Genomic DNA, 25,183 nt, shown 5'->3' with positions numbered 1-25,183 from the left:
CAACTGCAGTTCCAGCTTTCCCAGCACTACAAGTGCAATTACTCCACTTGGAAGACCAGGACCCTCCTAGATGCAACTTGTTCTGGTGGCAGTGAAATCTGGGTGTCACCAAGAAGGATGCAGGGTGTCCTTTGCTCTGTGTGCCATTTGCTGGGAGCCCCAAGCACAGGGTTCTTCTGGCTTTGCAAAGCTTTCATGGGTAAAAAATTCCTCCTGTTTCCCCCTCTGAAAGACTCAGGGGTACAGTGGGGTGTGAAGTGGGTTAACTGTGGGAAGAAGGGCCAAGAAGTGGGGAAGTGATGTGAGGTGGAGTCTGGGGCAACAGGAGACAAGTTCAGGGGTGTGTGGTGGTGAGAGGGGTTGTACTGGGAGTGGGAAGATCTGTCAGGGGTGCAAAGGGGCTGCAGGGTGGGAGTGGGGCTGTGGACAGGCTAATGTGGTGACCAGGGCTGAGGCAGAGTGGAGACAAGCAGCACAAGGAGGGTCTGTGAGCACCAGCAGGCCCTGGGGCCAGGCATGGCCTCTGCACCAGGAGATGAGAGCACCAGCCCAGCCAGGCCCCCAAACTCCCTCCAGGCCACAGAGCCCGGGCTGACCTGGGATTGCAGGGAAACGGGAGCACAGCCCTGCTAAAACAGAAGATTTTGGGCAGTGAGGCAAATGTGTCATTTTAAGACATGACTGAGAATAACTGGCTTCTGTTTCAGTGTCTGTGTCATATGGGAGCTGAGATTTGAGGCATCATGTTGAAACTGGATTGAAAGGAGGCTGGGATTTTCTGTGCTGGCTTGTGCAGCCTGGGGGGCTCTGGGACTGGTGCCTGTCTCTGGCTGTCACAGTGGCTGTGACACCTTTATTTCCATCTCTATCTCTTCCCAGCATGGCCAAAGGGAGACACATGGCTGCTCTTCTGCTGCTTGCAGATGCCCAGATCTGTTGAAGGGTCAGGAAGGGTGGCACCAGTGTCACAGAGCTGCCCCATGTCACCCTCAGCCATGGCCTCACCCTGCCCAGCCCTCCTGGGCAGAGCACAGAGCCAGGAGAGGCTGACATGAGGGCAGTGCTGGCATTTGCAGCCCTGCTGGAGCAGCCCTTGGTGGTCCCACCAGGGCCACCTGCAGAGCTCTGCTTCCAGGCAGCACTTGAGAGGGAGAGGAGCAGCTCATTCCCTGCTAGCGGATCCCTGACAGCTCCATCCATCATCTCCTGAGCTCTGCCAGCTCATTAGCAGATGTTGTCCTGTCCCCAGAGGATGGAGGGGGAGTGAAACAAATGGACCAAACTCCAGATGGCGGGCAGGGCCCTCCACGCTCCCTGTTCCTGAGACAAACCTGCTGCTGCAGGGGCCTTTGGGCAGGTGACACGTGCCAGTGGGGCTGGTGGGCTGGGCAGACAGGCAAGGTATGCAGGGCAGGGTGGGGGATCAGTGCAAGCTCCACGGGATAGACCCAGACAGGTCAGCAGTGATCACCTGTGCAATACAGGGCTAGAGATGTGCTCTGCCCACGTTCAGCACTGGGTTTGTGGGCTCTGCTGGTGACACCAGGATCACCCAGGGGTCTGGGCTGCAGGAAGAATGCAGGTGTACAAGTCCTGGGCTGAGTGGCAGGTGAAGGGCTGCTCCTGTCCCACTGTGCATGTGAGACCAAACTGCAGGGACAGGCAGCTGGGGCTGGCACTGGGACATGGCAGCACTTCTGGTGGCTCACAAAGAGGCAGGACCTGAGATCCTCAGATTCAGGGCAAGGGTGTCAACTACATGAAATAATAGGAATAAAAGAAACCCTCACCTTCCCCAGGGCTCCAGGGAGGGTACTTCTGGCAGGTGGCCATAGTTGACTGCCGTGAAAACAGCAGAACAACCACTCTGCACCTCTCTGCTGGATGGCTGCAGACTTGGGAGGCTCCTGTGTGTGCCACAACCACGGCTGTGGAGCCCAGTGTGTTTTAGACCTGGTGCATTTGTTTGAATTTTTCCTACTGGTCACAGCTGTGCTGTTTGCTCTTCCCAGAGCTAACCTGGGACGTCCTGGCCTTCCACGTGTCACTGGCATGGCACGAGAGGGCTCAGTCCAGAGCAGGACATGCCTGCCATCCTGTACTGAAGGTGTCTCATACTGTGTGAAGGCTGGAGCTGGTGCCCTCTCCCGTGAAGGCTTTGCACATGTCCTGCTCCCCTCAGAAGTGGGCACTGAGACACTCAGAGGTCCATGACCCCCTGAGCAGTGCCTGTCCCAGCACCAGGTGCTCCCCAGCCCTCCCTGCGTGCTCACGCTGTCCATGTGCTGGGAGCTGGCTCCTGATGGCTCTGCCCTGGTGCACAAATTCACCTGTAATTTGTCATTTAGTATAATTTTCCCCTTGAGTGCATCTAAAATAATTGTGACTCATTGCTACAGGTAATTAATGGGTTTTTTACAGCATTAAATGCTAAATGATTACAATTGCTCTGTGCAAATCTGCTGTGCTTCGTGTTCCCATCCTTCCTGCTGCCTGTCTTTTCTTACCTGAGGTAGCACTGATTTCTCTGCCCTTAATTAAACAGAGGTGGAGGGAAGCACTCCAGTGCCTCTGGAGCCACAAGTGGCTGCTTGCTGCATGGGTGCAGATGATGGTTTGCAGGTCTAAGGGACATTCACAAGTTAAAGGCAGCAGTTCCTGTCCTGCACCTCCCCAGCACCAGCTGGGGCTGTCCCATTGCTCAGCTCCCATCCGTGCTCATACAGCGTCTTCATCCTTTCCCATACAGGAAAACTGGGAAATTTTCTTTCTTATGATTTATTTTGGGAGTTTGGTTGGGGTTTTTCCCACCACTTGCTGCCTCCCAGGCTTGTCCCCACATGAGAACAGGGTGTATCTGTGCTCATGTAATGCAGACCGGGGGTGCTGCATCAGGGGGCACTTGGCAAGGGCAGAGTCCCTGAATCTCTTGCATCCTCAGGACCAGTCAGCACCAGAGCCTGCCAAATGTCTCGGGCTGTCCTTAGGAGGACATGAAATCCCCTGAAAATCTGCATCCCCCATGTTCTCTCCTCTCCTGATGCCCCTGAGGGGGTGAAAGGCGCCAGAAGGGCTGGGGAACAAAATCAGCCCCAAGCTGCTGCAATTTCACATCTGCCTTCCCTTGCATCCCCAGTTTTTGGCATTTCTGCTCCTTGCCCTGATGCCCTTTGGGGAGTGCAGAAGCAGAAATTTAGGAACAAAGTCTGGAACTGCTGGCCTTTGCAGTACCAAGGTGTGACACCAGCCTGTGCCACCACCTCTGGCACATGCAGCACGTGTCCGTCCTGCCAGTGGTATCACTCCTGAGTATTTGGTGCAAAAGAGCCACAGAAACTGGAGACAGAGCCCAGAGAGGGACCAGCAAGTGCTCCCCACACCAGGGATACATGACTGGAGCACTGCCTTCAGCTGCCATTGCTAGAGTGGCTCAGTTATAAAAAGGCCCTTGTGTCACAGTACAGTGTGTGAGAGGTGGAATGTGCTGGTAGCATCAGTCCAGGGAGATCTGTGGCAAGGAAAGGAGTGCTATTAATAAGAAAAAAAATCAGCACCTTGAAACAGAACAAACAGCATGGAGGGACACAGCCCACTGAGGATGCTGGATCACAAAAAAACCCTTTTACATGCCTGAAAGCAAAGATTGAGGCTTGTATGCAAATCTAGCCACTGGAGGTAAAGATGAGAAAATGAAGGTATTACTACCTCAGTGGGAAAAAACAGAGATGAGTCAGAGTCAGGAATAATCCTTGAATCACTAGATTCAAGGATTGGTCCTAAAAGTGCCTCATGAGTACAGGGAGCCAGACAGAGCCTGTTTTCCCTTATTTGGAATCTGAGTCTGCAGGAGAGGGCAGATCCTTCCACCCCCAGACAGATACCTGACATGCCACATGTCACTCTTGAAGAAATCGATTTTTAACGAGAGACAAGCTGTTTGTTTGTGTGACAAATGATCTACCTGAGGGGCTGCTGGGAGAAGGGGTAGGATGAAGCAGAGCAATGGGTGTGGGATGAGCTCCTGCATCGGGAGCAGGCAGAGGAACTGCAGGCAGGTTGTATTGACAGAAAAGAACTTTTTTCCAAGGCTGTCTCATTTGGCCTGAGTGTCCCTCTGCCTCCAGAGAGAGGGCAGCAGGCGTGCAGTGCCTTCTTGCTGTGCTGTGCAACCAGAGAGGCTCTTTCCCTATCCTTTTGTGTAAGAAAACTCGTTACTCTGTGTGGCAGCACCCCAGGGTCTTGCAGAGGGACATGTACCATGTCCCAGTTGTGGAGATTTAATTTCTGAAACTTCCCACACAGATGCTTTTGGGAACCTGGGCATAGCCAGTGTTTGTGGCAACCCCTGTGAAGTGAGGACTGTGTTGTAAATTTGCCCCATAAATGGTATTTTGGAGTAGTTGCCAATAGATTTCCAGTGCTTCCTTGGTTTGATCCTTGCAATGCTCTCTGTCCTGAGGGCAGACAGTGCTGGACAGCAGGCACAAGGGCAACAATACCTGGAGCTTTGCAGGCAGCTCCTGAACAGCAGAGGCACCCAAGTTTGCTTGTGAAGCAGTGGGGAACGAGTGTCAGGATGGCAGTAAGTGCAGCTGGGGGAACAGAAGCTTCCACAGAGCCCAGTTTCCAGACAAGCAGCTGGAGGGGACTCGCCCAGGTGCAGGGGAGAAAGGCTGTTCTGCTGTTTTGCATGAGAGCAGAGCTGAGCTTTGTGCTGGTGGGATCTGCTGAGCCGTGGGGTGCTCCTCATCCAGGCACATCCCTGTGACCTGTGCCCTTCTCCCTGCAGCCTGCCAGCTGGGATTTTACAAATCAGCCCCTGGGGACCAGCTGTGCGCCAAATGTCCCCTGCACAGCCACTCGGAGAGCCGGGCAGCTCGCGTGTGCCACTGTGACAGCAGCTTCTACCGCGCCGTGCAGGACCCTCCCTCGGCTGCCTGCACACGTGAGTATCCCCTGAGTACCCCCTGAGTATCCCCCGAGCACCCCCTGAACACCCCTTGCTGTCCTGTGCCCACTGTGCTGCACTGGGGCAGTGTCACATCCTCGGCTGGTGCTCCTGCCTGAGCCCCCTTGTACCTGCTGCCCAAGGGGCTCCCCCAGTCCTACAACCCCGAGCATCTCTGGCATGTGAGCTGAGAGCCGTCCTTGGCTGCACTCCCTCGCTGCCTCTGTGTCAGCCCCATCCTGCTGCTCTCCAAACACAGCTGACCAGGCTCAGAGAGTCACAGAATCATTAAGGTTGGAAAAGCCTCTGTGTGTGTCAAGTCCATCCATCAGCCCAGCACCACCACCATGCTCACCCCTAAACCATGCCCCCAGGTGCCACATCCACACATTGTTTTGAACACTTCCAGGGATGGTAACTCCACCTTTTCCCTGGACAGCGTGTTCCAAAGCCTGACCGTCCTTTCTTTGAGGCAATTTTCTCTAATACCCAATCTAACCCTCTTGTGGCACAACCTGAGGCCATTTCCTCTTATCCTGTCACTTGTTACCTGGGAGAAGTGACTGACCCCCACCCCAGCTTTCCCTTCCCAGACGTGCATGGGGTGGTCAGACACCCCTGGGAAGCCATGGGGTCAGTGCCAGTGTTGCTGTGCTCTCCTCCTCTGTGGGTGACACCAGGGTTTGTCATATGGTCTCAGCTCAGCTTTGCAATGCGCTGCTTTGAGGGGCCCAGTGCTATTAAAAGGGGACAAGGACATCCCGGGGGGGGTTCACCTTTCTGCAGTTTGTCCAGGAGGACGGAGGACAGACAGGTGTGGCATTGGTAGCTGAGGCCAGGGTGAAGGAGGGATAAGCAGCACCTGACTTGTGTTTCCCTAAGGAATATCCACCCAAGTTTATTAATCTGCCAAGGAAATGTGAGTTCACCTTTCCCTTTAGGTGAGCATATCCAGCTCATCAACTGTGGCTCTCCCCAAAAAACTTTATGCCTCACCATTGCTTCCTGCTTCCCCCAGAGCTAACAGCAGCTCTTACTGTCTGGCATTTGGCATCCTGATCCTGATTGTTTTACCTCCAGGGCATTTCACCCTGTGCCCTGCCTGTGTCTTTGCTGTCTCATGCCCAGCACATTCGCTGCTCTGTCCCTTGCAGCAGTGTTTGTGAGCTCATGTCCTGCTGCCCAAGGCACATCTCCATTTGACGGGGTCTCTGGTGCCGAGATGACCCCGAGGTGTCAGAAAGTCTCTTTTTCCCAGCCCTGAGACAAAAGAAGAACACGGGATTCCTTGGCTCTCATTCTCAAGGTTGTTTATTTTTCCTTATCTATAACATTCTTTTTCTGACCTGCTGAAGACTGTCTGGCAGGTCGGGTTGAGGCACACTGACTGCCCTCAGGTCGGTGTTATCTTTTTATACTAAAAACTACATGAATGTTATTTACAATAATTTTCCAATACCTGTCGCCTATGTTAGACAGTCTGTCTCTGGTCTAAACCAATTCAAAAGTGTCACCATCACAGCAGAAGATGGAGGCTAGGAAGAAGAAGGAAAAAGACGGAACACACCCAGATTCCTCCATCTTGCCTCTTGAACTCCCTTTCTAAAAACCCCAAAATTCTACTATTCCACCTTGTGGTAAATTCACTATCATTCTACTCAAACTCTTGTGGCTTGTACATCTTCATACAAAGTTGGGAGTTTTTTCCATGTGCTAAAATCCAAGGCACAGGTGTCTTTGACCCCATGCCAAGGTCTCTGAGCCCCTGCCAAGGTCTGGAGTCCTCCAGGACAGCCAGAGGAATGTCCTGGGTTCCAACATCCATTGGAGCCACCATTTCCAATGCTCCAGCAGCCCTCGCCCTGCCTGAATCCCCGCCTGTCTTGCAGGGCCCCCCTCTGCTCCGGTGAACCTGATCTCCAGCGTGAACGGCACCTCGGTGACGCTGGAGTGGGGCCCGCCGCTGGACAAGGGCGGCCGCGCGGACGTCGTGTACAACGTGCGGTGCCGGCGCTGCGCGGGCGCCGCGGGGCCGTGCGAGGCCTGCGGCAGCGGCATCCGCTTCGTGCCGCAGCAGATGCGCCTGGAGCAGGGAGCGCTCACCGTCACCAACCTGCTGGCACACACCAACTACTCCTTCTGGGTGGAGGCTGTCAACGGCGTCTCTGACCTCAGCCTGGAGTCCAGGAGAGCCGCGGTGGCCAACATCACGACAAACCAGGCAGGTAGGAGGAGCAGACCCACCCCCAGACCCGGCCTGCACGGGTCATGCTGATGTTCCTCCAGCATTGCTGCAGGCAGTGTCTGCAGGAGCCAGAACCTGCTCTAGCAGTGAAGGGCTGATTTGGTGATGGGCATGGGACAGCTGAGAAATGGGACCCATGTCCTCTGTGCTGCTTGAGGTGGGTTCAGGGAACTGGAATGGGCTCGGGATAAATTGCTGCCCAAGGTAACTCTTACCCTACTCTGCTTCTGCTTCATGGGGTCCTTTTCCCTTCTCCATTCCCTTCAGCTTGCAGACACTGTTGGTGGCTCCTTTTCTGCAAGAGACAGGGGATACAGAGAACACTTGTTTATTGTCAGGAACACTAAAGGGAGTATGACTGTTTCAGGCTGATTCTCCAGCCTTTTGTCCCTTCCCAAAGGGCCAGGCAGCAGTTCATACTCTGCTCTTATCTTACACCAATGCCGTGCATGTCTCACCTTTGCAAATCCCTCACTGCAAAATGATCTTTCCTCAGGAAATTCCTCTGAGCAGTGCTCTAGCCCAGATAGGACAGGACTTTGTTCTGTGGCATTTTTCCATGGAGCACACTGTCAGCAGAAAGATCTGGGCAGGGTCTGACCCTCCTTGTCAGTCCTCCCAGTTTGAAATGAGCCCACAAGAACTTCCCATGATGCTGAGCCCCTTCTGGTCTCATGGCAGGGGTACCAGTGGGAGAAACTTGGGAGCCTTGCTGGTTAGTTCATGGGTGGCATGAGAACAGGTCCCTTTGTCACTAATGCCAGCCTGTAGCACTTCTGCAGCATGTGGAAATGGCTCAGTCCTGCTGGCTTGATCCCTCACAATCCCTCCAAGTGCTGATGAGCTGCCTCAGCCTGATGTCTCAGACGGATATGCTCTCAGGAAGTGCTGAGTATTCCTATTTTGACCATTCAGCTGCAAAATGGATTCTGAGCAGGTGCTGTGAAAGCAGAGGGGTTGGGAATTTAGTAGTTCAGCTTCTGTGCTCCAGCTGCTGCACGTGACAGAGCCCCCTGCCCTCCAGGGGGCTGAGGGACCCCAACACTGCATGAGGGAACCTCCTGGCTGCTGTTACCCTTGCCCCCAGCCCCAGTGGCTGAGGCAGCTGCAGCACAGATTCCCTGAGCTGTTTGGAGGAAAGGCATTGCCCATGCTCAAGCAGTTTAACTGATTCCCACCATCCCACCCTCTCCCATCTCCCCATCTGGTACAGGGTGCTCTGTACCAGCAGCATTTTCTGCTTCTCAGAGGAGCCATCCCCAATGAGCTAAAATTGCTGCTGCAGTCCCTGTGGCCTCTTTTGGTCTCTGTGCTGCTCTGGTGACACCCCTGCACTGCAGCCATGGCCACTGCAGCTCTGTCTTCCCCAGAGCTGCCACATCCCATTTTTCGCCTGACACTGAAGCTCACAAGTGGGGCCCAAAACCTTCCCATGAGTCAGACCCTGTGGCTGCACCCGGCCATCACAGCACCCACCACACTCTGGGGAACTCCCAGTGGTTATTTTCCCAGTAGGAAAAGAGGCTGGTGAGTTGGTTCCTTCAGCTGTGACAGCTACAGTTCAGGCATGCCTACAGGTACAAGAGCAGATTCACAGGCTCCCAGCTCAGGACTGGGAAGATGACAAATATCCCAGGGCAGTAGAGCACCCCTAGGCACTTTTAGACTGCTGCTCAGACCCTGACCACACTTACCATTTTCCCTTTCCCTCTTCCTCTGTCCTTCTCCCTTTACCACAGGTAGAACAAGAGGGGATTGTGCAGTAGGGATCTCCTGTTGTGACCTGCTGGCCTGTTGGCAGTGGCGCGAGAGGCAGCGGTGCCCGACCTTCCAGAAATGTCTCCAGTAATGGAGCTGCTCGCTCCGTGGCACAGGCACACACACACAGAGTCACTCCAGCACACACACAGTCCCTCCAGCACACACACAGTCATTGCAGCACACACGCAGTCACTGCAGCACACACGCACACTGTCACAGGCACAGTCACACACACAGTCACTGCAGCACACACACACACTCACTACAGCACACAAACACCATCACTGCAGCACACAGTCACTCCAACACGCATGTGCGCGCACACACACCCCCACGCCCACACACACAGTCACACCATCACAGGCACAGTCACACACAGTCACTGCAGCGCACACACACACACACACACACAGTCACTTCAGCACACACTTCAGGTAGCTCTTGTAGAATCACCAAAGACAAAGAAGTGGAAAGGGTCTTTGTATAGAGCTCTGAGGAGGAGATTTATTCCAGCCATACTTCAAAGGGTCCCGGACAAAGATAAAAGAACAATGGAGGGTCCAGGTTTAAATATGAGGGACAAAGGGGGCAGAGCAGAGCATCAGGGCCAATGGGCTGAGGGCTCAGGGCAGTACGGAGGCAGGACAAGGGGTGGCAGCCAATAGGGTAAAGGGGGCAGGACACTGTGGCCATATGTGCCCAGTGAGTAAGCAGGGAAGGGAGAACATTCTAGGGTGTATACATATAAGGGAAAAGGGGTGGAGAGGCCAACGGGCCGACCAGGGAGGTAGAACTGGGTAGAACAGCAAATGTGCCCCAGTGAGAGGCTTTGCTCAGTTGCCTTGAACAGAGATTTTTCTGATTTAGGGTCTGTCCGTCCAAGGAACTGTAACGGACCCTTTTAGTGTAGGCCCAGCAGCCTCCACACTCTCCATGACCTGCAACCACACTGGTCCTTCTCCTTTCTGGCTCCAGATCACAATAAATCACCCATGTCCCCTCTTGCCTGTGCTGGGACTATTCCCTCCTCTCTCATCTTCTCAGAGCTGCCTTACTCCATGGGAAAGAGACTGATGCAGCCAAAACAAGGAAAAGTTTGTTTGCAATCCCTATCACAGCACTCATCTCCACATGGCTTTAATTAAACCAGAAACCTGGTTTAAGCCTGGGGTCCTGCCTGGGGCTCTGGTTCCACCCTTCTCTGTTGCTGTCTCCTGCTGCCCCCCTCAGCAGGCACCTAACTCCCTGTCTGGTCCCCAGCCCCATCACAGGTGGTGGTGGTGCATCAGGAGAGCACAGGCCAGAACAGTGTCACCTTGCTGTGGCAAGAGCCAGACCAGCCCAACGGCATCATCCTGGAGTATGAGATCAAGTACTATGAGAAGGTAACACTGAGCTTGTTTCTCAGAGAGCCCCTGCTATCAGCCAGCCTCGCATAAGGGGCTTCTTTGGAAGACTGTGTGGTTGCCGTGCTAATGCAGAGAAGGTTTTGTTGTTGATTTTCCCCAGGACAAGGAAATGCAGAGCTACTCAACTCTGAAATCCAAAAGCACCACTGCCACCATCTCTGGGCTCAAGCCTGCAACCCGCTACATTTTCCAGGTGCGGGCTCGCACCTCTGCTGGCTGCGGGAGGTTCAGTCAGACTGTGGAGGTGGAAACGGGGAAGCCAGGTGAGTGTGTGCAGGTGTGGGAAGTGTGGGGCAGGGAGCCTGGGGATGCCTTTCTCTGTTGTATTTTGTATTTCTAGAGTCCCAGCTCTCAGGTTGCCACAGCTCTTGGCTGTCCTATCTTCTATCACGTCAGGGGTCACCACTGGTTGTATTCATATTTCTAGAGTCCCATACCTTCTCTGGCTGGTTTTCTCACACACAGCTCTTCACAGCAGTGTTGTTGTTGCTTTTCAGTCAGGGCTCCTCCCCAGCTCTCCCTGGCTGCCCCACCCCCTTTTATCCCAGCTAACTCCACGGGCCACAGCTGCCACCCAATTAAGGACATCACAGCTGCAGCCCATTTACAATAACTAGAATTGGGGCAGGGTCACTTATACAATACAGAGATCTTTTGCTGCAATACATATATTTACTCAGGCCCCTATACTTCTCCATGGCCACTGTTCCTCTGCCACACAGGGAGGGGACATGAAGGCACATCCCCCTCAGTGTTTCAGCTTGCAGGGATTGCTACAGGTTACATTCCTGACATGTTTGGAACAAGAGGAAACAGACTCAAGTTGAAACAGGGTTCAGGTTGGACAATAGGAAATATTTCTTCACTGAAAGATACTGGAACAGGCTGCCCAGGACAGTGGTAGAGTCACCATGCCTGGAGGTGCTCACTCAATCTGTTGATATGGCTCCTGGGGATATGTTTAAGTGATGGCCTTGGCCATGCTGGGTTAATGGTTGCACTCAATGATTTTAGAGGTCTTTTCTAACCTTAATGATTCTGTGATTCTATGCTTATACATTAGAAAGAAGAGGGAGGAAGGATGCAGCAGTTAGGGCAGGGAAGACCTGGAGAGGTCCTGAGGCTCCAGTCTCCTCTCTGTACTGGTTTGCTGTGTCACCATGGCTTTCTCAGATCTCTCCTTGATTTCCCCACATGTAAACAGTCCCTGTACACTGAGAGAGGCTCAAAACTGAGAATAGGTGGGACAGTGCTTCATCTTTGAAGACCATTACCGCATTGTCAGCCCAAGGCTTTGTCTTTGACGACCATGGGGTGGGTATGTGCCTGAGCTCAGCAGTGAATTCCAGCTCAGCCCCTTCCTACCCTGCTTTTCCAGTGTCTCTCCGGTATGACACGATGACGATTGTCTGGATCTGCCTGTCACTCATCACTGGCCTTGTCACCTTGCTGCTGGTTCTGATCTGCAAGAAGAGGTAAGAGTTTTGTCGAGGCTAGTGAGGTTTCCTGGAGGTCTCCAGCAGGGACAGGAGGGAGGGGAGAACTTGGGCACAACTTTTCTCCTTTCAGTTTGTCCAGAGCATCTATAGGTCCAGGGTTAACAAGCAGCCAAGAGACTTCTTTTAAGGGTCACCACTTTCCCTGAGGCAGAGCCAGTCTTCAGATCTTCCCCTCATGCCAGCAGGCTGAATAGTAATAAATCAGTGTGTACATTATAATATATGATATACGGAATGTCAGTAGCACGAGCAAAAGCAATACCAGTACCAGAACCACTACTAGTACAAGAGCTGACTGGATGGACTGGTGGGTAGGTTGGGGGTGGAGAGATCTTTTCTACAGCAGACAAATCCAAGGGAGCCTGTGTGCTTTGTATGAGCATGCTGAGCCAGGCCCTTGGAGCACACATGCTTTTAGCACTGCCAAGCCTTGGAGGGCACCTGGAGAGTGCCCAAGTGTCGGTGCAGTGAGATGCAGGGATGCAGCTGGTGGATGGCCAAGTGTTTCTCTGCCTGCCCACATCCCCAGCGTGCACTGCCTTCTACCCTGCTTTTGGAATGCTTGTGGGAGTGAGGGATGGGGGCTTCTCTTCTGACCCTTGTCCTTCTGTGGCAGGCACTGTGGGTACAGCAAGGCTTTCCAGGACTCTGATGAGGAGAAGATGCATTATCAGAATGGGCAAGGTAGGACACTCTCTGGGAAGAACTCCAGCCCCATGGATGGACAGAGATGGACTGTTACCCCCTGACAGAGCTGTGGTTTCCAGGGGGACGGGTTTTGTATTTTGTCTCCTCCTGGGAACGTGTCTTAGGAGACTTGAGTGGGCGATCTGATCCCAGGGGCATCCTGGTAGTGGGGTTGAAATGTTGAACACTGTGCACTGAGAGTGCAGCAGGATCATCCCAGAGAGCAGCAGGCCAGGGGTAGGAGTGGGGGAGTGGGACAGTCATGTGGAGAACACCTGGGCAGCCAGGTCCTGAACTGCTCTGGGGACCCTGCTGCACCAAAGCGTGACTTAGGGTTCCTTGTGCTGCATCTCCATGGCTCCTCAGCCTGTCCTGCCCCTGCCACCCTCTGCCCTGTGGCTGGTGTCCCTCCTCCCAGCAGGGCTGCCTGAGAGTGCTGATCTCCTCTCTCCACTTTGCAACCCGGCAGTGAAGTTCCCTGAGTCCAAGTTCTATGTGGACCCCCACACATACGAGGACCCCTGCCAAGCTGTGCATGAGTTCACCCGGGAAATAGAGGCCTCCCGGATCAAGATTGAGAAGGTCATCGGGTCTGGTGAGTGGTGGTGCCTAGCTGCCCCTTTGCTTGGTGTCTGCTCAGGGAAATCCATGCTCTGAGGCTGAGCTGTGTTCCTGGCCTGCTGGGATCAGAGCCGTGCTCAGCAGGGCTTCATCTGCTCCTGAGCCTTGTGCGATCAAAACCTTGGACAGAGTGGGGGTTTGGGGGAGTGAAATAAACCCTTTGGAGCAGCCTGGTGCAGGGGCTTGCTCGTCAGCAGGTGTGGGGCTGGTGGCTCAGGCTGACACAGCAGATGGCTCATCCTGTCCCCATGGGTGTCCCAGCATGCACCCATGAAAAAACCTGGGTGACAAGATGCAAATGAAATTGCAAGCAAAATGGCACATTTTCAGAACAAAAGGGAATTTTGCATAGGAACAGGGACTTTGTGGAAACACAGTGCAGAGCTGGAACTTTACCAGCAGCACCCTGAGGGCCAAACCCAGAGGAATGATGCCACTGTAACCACTGCTCTTGGCCCATTGCCTTCAGTGACAGGCACCAGAGAGAGGTGGTTTCAGATGTTCCCACCCTTCCTGAGCTAGAAACAAGAGCTGATAAATCCTTTCAGAGGATTGAATCCTGGAGGGGTTGGAGGGGATTGAAATCCAGGCTGAAACCCAGAGGGACTGAGGCATGCTGAGAGTATGCTGACAGACTGGATGATTCATGGTGTTGGTGGGTGAGCACAAGAAGCTGAGGAGCTCTCCATGCTCCCGCTTTCCCTTGCCTTGCAGGGGAGTCTGGAGAGGTGTGCTACGGCCGCCTGAAGCTGCCAGGGAAGAGGGAGATTCCCGTGGCCATCAAAGCACTGAAGGCTGGCTACACAGAGAAGCAGAGACGGGACTTCCTGAGCGAGGCCAGCATCATGGCACAGTTCGACCACCCCAACGTCATCCACCTGGAGGGGGTGGTCACCAGGAGTACGTGGCTGGCAGGGGAGGGAGCGTCTGGCAGAGCAGAGCTGGGATGCATCTCCCTGTGGGCAGCCTGGGAGATGTGGGTCAGGGCTCACTTTGGGTGCACTCCAGCCTTCACTGCCCCAGTGGCTTTTCAGATTTGTGCATTTACCTGGGACAGCCATCCCCTTACCTTCTCTTCCAGAACAAAGTTCCCCATGGTAGTTCCACACTGTCCTCTGCAGCGTGCTCCAGATCATTGTTGGTTTGGGAGATGTCCTACTCAAAGGCATTTATTTCAAAGGCTGCCTGTACTGAATCATAATTTGAAGTCTTCCTCCAAAAAGGCACATTCTGATGCAAAGGCTCACACTAATGGCATGCAAATTTCAGCAGGGTAACGAAACTGACCTAGCTATGTCAATAGCACCTGGAGGGGGAGATACCTGTCTGGGTTGTTGCCACATCCCCATCATTGGGCCAATCCTGCCCAGTGCAGGGGTGACACCAGTCTTGAGGGGCTGCAGAAGACCCAGAGACCTGAATTCATGTCTCTCCAAGTGAAAACCTGACACTGGGCTTCCTGGAGGAAGGTGACTTCTCTGCTAACTTGACCTCCCTTGTCTTCTGCAGGCAAATTGGTAATGATTGTTACTGAATACATGGAGAACGGCTCGCTAGACACCTTCCTCAGGGTAAGGAGTGAGTTTGTATTTTCATTCACTGCACATCCCCTGGGGCTGGTTCCTGCTTCTCAGCCTCACAGCCAGTGAAACCCCTGTTTTAGAGAGAGCTGTGGGTGCTGGGCTCTCACCTCTCCAGCAGACACAGGCTCCAGGCACTGTGTCTGGCTCCCTGAAGTGACACTGCAAAAGCTGAGCATGTGTCACTGGCACTGAGAGGGCAGGAAGTGGGCAGGGGCACACGCAGGAGGCAGTGGGCTCAGAGGATGTGCAAAGCCAAAGATGAGAGGCACTGGGGGCTGGTTTAATGACAGGAGCACCAACAGGATGGTGGTGAGCACCACAAGCGAACTCTGGGTTATTTCCTTTCCAGAAACACGACGGGCAATTCACCATCATCCAGCTGGTGGGGATGCTGCGGGGCATTGGGGCAGGCATGAGGTACCTGTCTGACCTAGGCTACGTGCACCGGGACCTGGCCGCCCGCAACATCCTGGTCAACAGCAACCTGGTGTGCAAGGTGTCCGACTTCGGCCTCTCCCGCATCCTGGAGGACGACCCCGACGCTGCCTACACCACCACGGTGGGTGGCTCACAGAGCTGGTCCCTGCTGCTGGCTGCTGCCCCAGACACATGGAAAAGTCAGAGACTCTCAAGTGAGAATAGGTAGGGCAGGAACGGCAGTGTCACTTCCTGCTGATATTCGAGCCAACAGTTCAAACCCAAAGAGCTCCTGAGCCTTAAAGCATTGTCCTTGGCACAGGGACATCCCAGAACTGAGTGTGCAGTGAACAAGGAGCAGTAGGATGGCAGGACAGGGAGTTATCAAACATCCCCAGCCAACTGCTCCCATGGGTGTGTGTGGCCTCTGTGTGCCCACTGGAGTCCTTCCCTAGGCTCTGTAGCTCCATCCACTCCACAGTTGTCCTAGAGTCCTTGATCCATAGGAGGGTGTTCTGGTCCACCCTTCAACATTGTGGCCACACACTGGTTTTTCCATGTAACTGTGCCTCATTCATGGATGTGGAAAAGGTGGGAATTGATTTTGCAACCTGTGGTTTTATTTCATGCAGGACACTTTTGTCTGTGTAGCCCTGTTGAAATTTTTCTGGCAAACCTGGCAGCTCTGTTTCTTGATGTCCTCCTCCATGGGAGGTCATTAGGAGCAAAATGAAATACATTTTCATGAAATACATAGAATATATTAAATAAATCGAGCTCTCTTACTCCTCTCTAGCCATGAAAAGAATTAGTGTGCTCCCCTGGAACACATCTGTTGGACAGACTGTTCCTGATGGAGGCCAGTTTGGAGCTGTAGCAGAGGAGTCTGAGCATCATTTCTCAGAAGGACCAAGATTACAGAAGCAGAAAGAGCTTCAGGCTCCTTTGGGGTGGCTGATGCTGAGCATGTCCCAGAGCAGCTGTAGCTCTGAGGGATGAGTGCACCATGGCCCAGCCTAAAGAACGTGGCCTTTCATGGTCTTTGCTTGGCTTCAGCAAAGTGGAGAAGCTGAGCCAGAGGGGCTCCCTCTGTGTGTGTCTATGCATTCATCTGCTCCTTCTGGTATCTCAAGAAACAGCATGTCATTCCAAATAATTTTGCTTTGGGCAAGGCTCCTGCTGCTTGCTTTCTGGTGCTGTGAGGTATCTTGGTGCAGTGAAACCACCAGACCTGGTTGCTCTGGAGGAAGATTGGATAGTGCATAGTGTGGGCAGAGCTGAACCACAAGGATGCAGTGCCAGAGTCAGATCTCTGGTGAGGTCTCAGTCAGGGTACCCCACAAATGCGGTTTCTTTGTGTTCAGAAACTTGTGTTCCTCTTGTGTTGTCTTCAACATGCTCAGGAGATTGCTTCACCCAAGGAACTCTCCCAAAAGACACATTGTTCATCTTCAGCCCTTACCAAGGCATGTGCCAGAGCAGGCAGGACTCAGCTGGGTAGAGGCAGCTCTCCCTATACAGGTGTCCCTCAATGGTGGTGGCACACCATTCCTGTCCCAGGGCTCTGGGAAGCCCACCCAATGTCCCCTACGCTGCAACTTTCCTCTTCAGATGGCTGGCAACCACATTTCCAACTTAAAAGCATTCTTAGTCCATATATTGCTGATTTTTGTCAGCATGGTCCTTTAATTGAATGCATCTGCCTTTTCAGTCCTTGCCTGTCAAAGCAGGGAAGGACAGGGAGCACATGCCATCACTCTCCCTGTCTGCTCAGGTCAGGCTCTCTGCTTGCACACAGAATCAGCTCTGTGCTTGTGTGCTCTGGTAGCCCAGGGCTCCTCTTCATCACTTTGAATTCCTTGTCTCTTGAGCACCGGGGAACCAAATTGTGCACGAAGACCTTGTAAAAGAGCACAGTGTTCTCCTTGCTCTGCTGGAAACACCTTGAAGTTGTCCTTCACATACCCCTCTGGGCTTCTTTTGGGCAGATTCCCTCCTCAGTCCTTTTTAGAAGATGCCACCCCAGCTTGTCCAAGAGCTGTCCCAGCTGCAGAGCTCGCGATGCTGAGCCCTGCCCGCTCTGAGCCCCCACTCTCGCTCCTTTTCCAGGGGGGGAAGATCCCGATCCGCTGGACAGCTCCTGAGGCCATCGCGTACCGCAAGTTCTCCTCGGCCAGCGACGTGTGGAGCTACGGGATCGTCATGTGGGAGGTGCTGGCCTACGGCGAGCGGCCCTACTGGAACATGACCAACCGTGACGTGAGTGCTGCCAGCTGCCCCTCCTGCCCTCCCGGCCAGCCTGGGGCTGGCAGCAGGGCCCAAGGATCAGCTCCTGCCTCTCTAAACATCCCCCCAGGGCTGTGCACAGGGTGCATGTCCCCCCCTGTGCCGACAGCACTCCATCCCTGCACTGCACAGCCTTTGCCTTTGCAGTCCCGTGGCACCCAGGAGTGACCAGAGCTCATATATGGACCTGCCTGCTGGCCCTTCCCAATCCCGCCTCATTCTGGGGACACTGACTGAAGTTCCCAGTACAGATGCAGGCAGGGAGACACTGCCACACTGGCTGTGTGCTCTGTGGCTGTCTGCAATCCTGCCTTTCTGCTGGCTGGAGAGAGTCAGCTCACGTTGTGCCACATTTCCCAGTCCCTGGGAGGGGTTAGGGCTTCCTAGGATCATGGCAGCCCCACTGGACCAGCCTGCCAGTTCCACTGCTGGGCATCCATCCCTTCCACTGTCCGAATGCAGCTGCTGAGAGCCTCAGCCTAGTACCACCCAGCTGTAGGCTTTGGGCTTGTCTGAGTTGTGTGAAACCACTCTCACCCCAAGGGTAGCATAAAATCTGAAGGAAAATGTAGGTTATAATCCTGACTACAAGCTGAGGGCAAAATTTTCAAGAGGAGGCAGTAAAATTAGTATTTTGGCTCTGCAGAACCACAGGACTCCTCTTTTTACCTCTGAGTACTATAAATGTCCCCCTGTGCTGGGAGCCCCCTCTCTTCCTATTTTTTTTTTTATTTTGTGGTGGCTTTGGTGACAGTAGGGCATGAATGCAGGGGCTTACACTACCCCCTCCACAAAATTTCTTCAAGCAGCATTTCCTCCAGCCTTGCTGACCAGTGCCACAGCCCAGCTGTAGAAAAACTGAGCGTGAGTGCAGCCCTCATGGCTTGTCTGCTGGAGGGGAGCTGCAATATTTTAGGCCACTGGACCACTAAACAACTCCATTGTCATAGCACTGATTTCCTGTGTGTGTGTGATGTCCAGTAAAGGTCTCCCCTGCCCCAGAGCAGGCTTTGCCCCTGAGCAAGGCAGTCCTACTCAGATAGCTCAGTCCCTCTCGGAGGCAGAGTGCCTGAATATCCAGGCCGCTCGTAGCCGTGCCTGCCTTAAGCAAGCTCAGTGGATTTCAGCTCTTTCGTGATTATCAGCTCTCTTATGATTTCAGCTCTTGGCTTGCTTGCTAAGGTGCCAGAGGGCTATGGGGAGAAGCAGACGAGAGAGAGGAGAAGGAGAGGTCCTGGTGGTTTCACAGCGATGGTTTATTGAGGGGTCTGTGAAGGTTCCAGCGATGGCTCTTATTCTCCTGAACAGGCTATAACAGCCCCTTTTTATAGGGTATAGAGGGATCCCAAACTTGCCCAATAGTAAGGGTTAGGGGAAAGTGACCTGTGGGGTTACAGAGATAAGCTGGGGTCTGAGAGGCAGAAGACAGGAGCTTATTTTGCTGTCTTATCATGACTCAGGAATTCCTATTGTTAAGTCTCAGCCCTCCACGGGGTCTTAGACAATTCTGTGGGGTCTGCTACAGTCCAGCCCGCTGCCAGCTCTGCACAGAGCCTGCAGGCAGCCACTCACTTGTTTAGCATGGAGCTTGTGCACATCCCTCTGCTTCCCATCCCACGGCCCCAGCAGCTTCCATGGACCTTCCCATCGGTGGGGCTGGAGTGGGATGGGGTGCAGCCCCACTGCAGCTGTGGCTTCCTTGCAGGTCATCACCTCAGTGGAGGAAGGCTACCGCCTGCCTGCGCCCATGGGCTGCCCCAGCCCCCTGCACCAGCTGATGCTGGACTGCTGGCAGAAGGAGCGCAGCGAGCGACCTCGCTTCTCCCACATTGTGGGCATCCTGGACAAGCTGATCCGCAACCCCGACAGCCTCAAGTGCACAGGCACCATCAACAGGTGAGGGCTCCCAGGCCCCTGTGTGAGCAGGGCCCAATGACCTGATCCTGCTCAGAGCATGGGGCTGCTTGGGGAAAAGGAGGCTCAGGGGGACCTTCTGGCTCTCCACAGCTCCCCAACAAGAGGGGGCAGCCAGGCAGCAGTTGGCCTCTGGTCCCAGGGAATGAGGGACAGGAAAAGAGAAAATGGCCTCAAGTTGTGCCACAGGAGGTTTAGGTTTGATATTAGGAAAAATTTTTTCACACAAAGGCTGGTCAGGTCCTGGCACAGGCTGCCCTGGGCAGCTGTGAAGTCATCACCCCTGGAGGTGTGGATGTGGCACCTGGGGACATGGTTTAGTGGTAGCCCTTGCAGTGCTGAGTTGGAATTGATGATGTTAGAGGGCTTTTCCAGCCTTAATGCTTTCCTGATTATATAGGTGCATTCAGGTGTCCCTACAGCCTGCTCACCTTGGACCAATGTTTCTCATGTAATCCCGTCTGTTCTGCTCCCAGGTTCACCCAGCCACGCCTGGACAGGGGTCTCCTGGACCTGAGCAGCTGCCTGACTGTGGAGGACTGGCTGGACTCCATCCGCCTGGGGCACTACCGCGACAACTTCGCCATGGCCGGGTACTCCTCCCTGGGCATGGTGATGCACATGAACCTCGAGTGAGTAGCAGGGAGCAAACAGCACTGTCTGGTGTGCCCAGGCCCACAGCAACCCCCCAGCCCCAAACAGTGACCTCCTGCCTCTGCTGCTCGGCCTGGTTGGTCCCCAGTGCTGGAGAGGTATCTCCAGTGGTGAGACCTGGGCCAATGTCCAAGGCTGCACTGAGCTTTGAGGGAAGGTGTGTGAGTTGTACTGAGAGGCTGTGAGCTCCAAGTCACCTCCAGTGCTCTGTGGTGGCTCTCCAATGTCACCATAGGGCCATAGGAGGTAATTCAGGTTGGGTTGCTAACCCAGCCTCCTGGTCAGAGCAGGGTCAGGCAGGGGGCTGCTGTCTTCTTGTGCTTCTCATCTTTGTTTTCCCTGCAAAATAGAGTGTGGCTGTGCTATTCTGCACAGCTTCTCCAGGATCACTGGGAAACAACCTTAGCTGGGCATTACCTTGGAGCTTTGTCAGGCCCCTGTGCACAGGACTGGCTCCCTGCTCAGTGCAGCCAGGAGGGAGACATCACTGGAAGCTCATTCACACATTACCAAGGGTGGGTTAAGTAGACAGAGCTGGAGAAGATCTGTCTCATCACCCTCCTGCTGTAAGGAGCTTGATTTCCCACCTGTCTAGAGCATTTCCAAGGTGGAGCATCTAAGCAGTACCAGAAAAGAAGGCAACTATGTCAGCTCCTCCCTTATATCTGCTTACATGTCTCATCCCTTGCTGTTACCAGGAGTGACAGCCTGTTCAGCCTCTAAGGAGCCTTGTTCCCTGTCCAAAGGCAGGGAGCTGCTGGACAGGGGTTCCTGTGGCAGTGAATGGGAGGGCAGAGAGATACAAACAGAGAGTTGTCATGTGCATTGGTCGGTGCTGTACATGGGGCCTTTGCCCTGGGATTAGCTGATAGTGATCCTTGTTTGTCATGCACATCAGAGAATCTTTTGAATGGGGAAGGCTCATCATCCATCCTTCTGACTGAGTTATCTGAGGGCATCTCACTAAAACTGAATCCAATTTCACAGCATCGATCTTGTCACCCCTGAGCCTGTCAGGAGTGATGCTGCTCCTGCTCCCACAGGGCTGTCACAGGAGGACATGTCCAAGAGAGTGGCAGTCTGTCTGTCCCTGGGAGAATGTCCCTGGACCCTGGGCAGGACCAGCCTTGTGCTGATGTGCAGGTGGAGCAGAGCCAGGCACAGGCTGCTCCATGGGTGCAGTTGTCTCCCTGGGGCCTGGCTCAGGTGTCTTTGACAGTGTCTTTGTTCTCCAGGGATGTTCGGAGTCTGGGCATCACCATGATGGGCCACCAGAAGAAGATCTTGAGCAGCATCCAGGCCATGAGATCCCAGCTGCTGAACACAAACGGCCCCAGGAGGCATCTCTGACCAAAAGCTCTGCAGAGCTGCATCAGGCATTCCTTAACACTTACCCTGGCAAAGGGGCTGCAGGGTGGTGAGCAGGAACAGGGGCACCAGCAGCTGGAGCCCTGCCAGCATCTCTGTGATTTCAGCATTGGTGGAAACGTGGTGTTCCAGATACCTTGGGGGTCCTGCTGCTTCCTTCCCCCAGGGGTAGGGGGGAGCAGCCTTACAAGCAGACACATCATGATTCTGCCATTTCCCTGTGGGACTGGGGGTGTCCCCACAGCTGTGCAGGACAGGAGAAAACCCCTTCACCCAGTGGGATGGTCCAGCAGCTCCTGCAGGTGCAAGGGCATCAGCCACATCAGCAATAAGCAGGAGCAGTGGGCTGGGCTTGCCGTGGCACACAGCTCCTGTGGATCAGGCAGCTCCTGGGATCTCTGAACGGAGCAAGATCTGCACCCTGCACACAGCAGGGACTGCCCTGCTCCCTGCACCTCCCAGCATGCTCCAGCCTGGGCCTCCCAACTGCACCTGCCTGAAGGTGACTTCATGGCCCACCTCCAGGGGACAGAAAACAAGGTAGCAGTGCCAGGAGCACCTGGCTCTGCCCTCAGACCATCCCACCCAGCTGGGAGGAGAGTTGTCCAGGGCCTTCTGCCTGGAGACTCAAGAAGCCCTGGAGTGCTGCAGGACACTCTCCACCTCTTCAAGCCACCAGCACTACTGCATGGATCCAGCACAGCCCTCCAGGCAGCCCAGGCATATTTCCTAGGGCCACAAGCTCAGGTTTCTCTGCCAGCAGAATCATCCTGGCCTCCCCCAGAAGAGAGAGGAAAGGGAGAGTGTGCTCCCATGTCACATGATAGAGGGACAGAGAAACAGCTCTGCTTTGTTCTTACACTGTCCTAGAGAGGCCCATGACTGTGCCATCACCTGGCTGCCAGTGCCGAGGGCTGCTCATCACCTGCAGAGGAGGGGTCCTGGCCGTGTTTCCAGCTGCAATCACAGCATCCTGTGGCTGGGGACAGAGGTTCTGGGCACAGACCTCCCTGCTGGTGACCCTGCCCTGGGAGAGTGGTCTGTCCTCCACAGGAGCATCTCTGGGTGAGCTTGCCTGGCGCTGAGCAGTGTCCTCCAGAGATGTGTGGAGCTGGTCCAAGAGGCTGAGCTGGGTGCAGAGGTGCAGATAACTGGGGAGTGGGGCAGGCTGTGGGCTGGGAGTTTCCTTTTGGTGTAAATACAATTTTCTATGGGTTTGGGAGCTGTTTTACTGAAGTAGGATGTTAGGTACACAAAATGGTCTCAAAGCACAGAAGCCTCAGTTGTGGGGCTGAACTCACTGCAAAAAACACGTGCCGGGAGCATGGCTGGGGGTGACAGGAGGGGAGGGACACTGGGGAGGAGCCTCAGTCCCTGCAGGGTCCAGCTGACCCCAGCAGCCTGTCCTTCCCTCGGCACAGCAAACCCAGCAGCACTCCAGTGCAGGTGCTGTGGGATGTGGCCTGGGGGCTGCTCCTGCCAGGCCTGCTGGGGCACAGGGGGGTGGGGGGTGGGTTAAAGCCATTTCTCAGCTGCAATAATCCTGGCTAAACCAGCCTGTCCGGGGCTGGCTTGGCTGTCCACGCAGAGCACTTGTGTGCTGATGGATTCTCTGACTATGGTGGGTATTTTACTTCTTCCTATGGAAGCTTTTTGTGAGGGGGACAGATGCAATGTGTTGTTTCATTTGTATTGCACCCTGCATCCTGCACTCAGCCCTGGCACACTCCCTCCCCACAGCCAGCATGTGATGAAGCTCATCCAAGCCCTGCAGCACAGGCGGCTGGTGCTGGCCCTGTCCTCTCTTCCCAACATTTGGGACTCTGTCACGGACACGTGAGAGCAGAGGTCAGAGCAGTGCCACACCTGTGTCCTTGGGGTTTGCTGGGCAGCCCCAGCCAGGTGGGCTGCAGGATCTGAGGCTGGGAGCTGCCAGATGGCCCCTTTGCAGGTGGTTCATGAGTCAGATCCTGCAGTGTGGGGTCCCTGCGCTGCTCCTGGCTGTGGGGATGGTGGGGCAGGGTTTGCCTTTTATGTTCAGAGTGTGTGCTTCCCCCTGGACAATAAAAATCCCTCTTTCTGTGATCCATCTCCTTGCCTGTTACCGTCACTGGGCTGCACAGAGCTGTCACTATTGCAGTGAGGACAGGGGACACCCCAGCTGGTTCAGGGGGAGCAGCACTGAGATCTCAGCCAGTCACCACCTCCCCTGCTCCAGAAAGCCTCCCACAAGTGAAGGATGCTTCCCTGCTAAGCAGGAGCATCCATGGGATGGGCCCACAGGGAACAGCCTGGAGGATGTTTGTAGGCTCCCAGTGCTGTGGGCTGGAGAGGACACCCCAAAACCACCGAGTCATTTTTATGTAGGAGCATCTCATGCAGGACATGATGCAAGAAGAAGGTACCTCATGTGCAAAGGCTGCTCTCAACCTCAGGGGTGTCTTACAGGTTTCCCTAGACTCAGCCTTACCTTCTTCTGGAGATGCAGATTTTAAAATTTTTTTTAGAAAGAACAAAAATTAACACGAAAAAACCAAACCAATAAAACTTCAGCCCTCATTTCCTGAAGTCTGAGCTGAAGTATATTGTAGGTCTGCTTGCAAACTCTTCCTGAAGGTGTTTAGCTGTGCTCCAGCTGCCCTTCAGAAAAGGATTTACCAGCAAATGGTAAATCCAGGAGTTGCAGGAGAAAGAAAGCCCCATTTTCAGGAGATGCCCTCTAAAAGCAAAAGGGCCCCACAGCACAGGCTGGGGTTGGCTCTGAAGCTGTCCCTGCCTGCTCTTGTGCTCCCAGCCCTTGCCACACCTCAAGGACAGGGAGTGTGACTGTTCACTGCCCCCAGCTCTGCTCCCCAGCCCAGCCATGGGGAAAGGCCAGCCCAGGGCTCTGTCCTAGCCCTGCACACTGCCAGCTTATCCTGCCAGCCCATCCAGAGCTTCCTTCCTCACAGTTCCCCCCCCCCCCCCACTGCTCTCTCTGGGGCCCTTCACAGCAGCACAGGCCCCAGCTGGACAGGCTGCTCCTGCTCAGTGTCCCCTGTGCTGAGGCTGAGCTTACAAGTCCTGTGCTCTGCATTCCCCTTCACCTATCCCATTTCTGCATTTACATTTCCCATCACTACAACCCTGACTCTCTCCAGACCCTTCTCCTGTGGCTGCCCCATCCCTGGAAGGGTCCAAGGCCAGGCTGGACAGGGTTTGGAGCAGCCTGGAATTACAGAAGGTGTCCCTCCCTGCCCATGGCATGTGGTGGGGAACAAGGGCTTTCAAGTCCCTTCCAACCCAAACCATTCTGTGATAAATATGGTTAGATGGAATCTCTGAAGGTCACCTCATCCCACCCTTCCAGGTGCCTGTGCAGTGCACACACCTGTGCAGGCTCTGCTCAGAGCCCCATCACATCTTGCAGACAGGGGCAGCAGCTGCATCATCCCTTGCTCGTGGTCCAGTGCCGCCACTGTGCACAGTGGGACAGCCTGGGCATGCTGGAACTGGTACTGTTCACACACACACATTTCACTGCTGTATCTCAGTTATTAATAAAGCCAGTGTCCACATTGTGCAAAACGTGCAAGATTTTCTTATGTTCCTTAGAGCAAACCTTTGGAAGGGTGGATGATGCTGGTGCCTGGCTCCCTCCCTGGGCAAGGGCACTCAGCCAGGCTGCTGTGCATGGCTTTGTGTGGGGAGGGGCCTGGCCACTACAGCATCACTGCCACAGCCTGTGAGCATCACCCAGGGCATCACCCTGCTCACAGCCTCAGGAAGATGAGGTATGGTTGTGTAATTTT

General features: G+C 54.3%; 1 protein-coding gene and 1 long non-coding RNA gene across 4 annotated transcripts in view; one reads left to right on the top strand and one right to left on the bottom strand.

Annotated features, from left to right (window-relative positions):
* EPHA8 (EPH receptor A8) overlaps positions 1-24,972 on the top strand; it is a 55,502-nt gene extending 30,530 nt beyond the window's left edge. The window contains exons 4-17 of one of the 3 annotated variants that reach the window (XM_026797397.2): positions 4,790-4,945; positions 6,838-7,173; positions 10,215-10,339; positions 10,464-10,626; positions 11,742-11,838; positions 12,479-12,546; positions 12,971-13,144; positions 13,885-14,070; positions 14,680-14,741; positions 15,103-15,312; positions 17,280-17,429; positions 19,162-19,352; positions 19,847-20,002; positions 21,260-24,972. In XM_026797397.2, coding sequence (XP_026653198.2) covers positions 4,790-4,945; positions 6,838-7,173; positions 10,215-10,339; positions 10,464-10,626; positions 11,742-11,838; positions 12,479-12,546; positions 12,971-13,144; positions 13,885-14,070; positions 14,680-14,741; positions 15,103-15,312; positions 17,280-17,429; positions 19,162-19,352; positions 19,847-20,002; positions 21,260-21,374 — 2,189 coding nt within the window. In that variant the 3' untranslated portion in view covers positions 21,375-24,972. Of the gene's footprint in view, positions 1-4,789; positions 4,946-6,837; positions 7,174-10,214; positions 10,340-10,463; positions 10,627-11,741; positions 11,839-12,478; positions 12,547-12,967; positions 13,145-13,884; positions 14,071-14,679; positions 14,742-15,102; positions 15,313-17,279; positions 17,430-19,161; positions 19,353-19,846; positions 20,003-21,259 lie in introns of all 3 variants that reach the window. The other 2 variants (XM_026797396.2, XM_005493938.4) reach the window with 2 other exon arrangements.
* On the bottom strand, positions 6,171-9,478 carry LOC141731785 (uncharacterized). The gene is made up of 3 exons (XR_012583734.1): positions 8,888-9,478; positions 7,652-8,133; positions 6,171-7,488 (listed from the first exon to the last, which is right to left on the bottom strand). It is a non-coding gene; the product is annotated as an uncharacterized LOC141731785 (long non-coding RNA).
* Positions 24,973-25,183: the final 211 nt, after the last annotated feature.

Source organism: Zonotrichia albicollis, chromosome 25, assembly GCF_047830755.1.
Source record: "Zonotrichia albicollis isolate bZonAlb1 chromosome 25, bZonAlb1.hap1, whole genome shotgun sequence".
Taxonomy (NCBI): domain Eukaryota; kingdom Metazoa; phylum Chordata; class Aves; order Passeriformes; family Passerellidae; genus Zonotrichia; species Zonotrichia albicollis.
The sequence above is the reverse complement of the archived record's forward strand: the minus strand, read 5'-3'. Positions and strand labels throughout refer to the sequence as shown.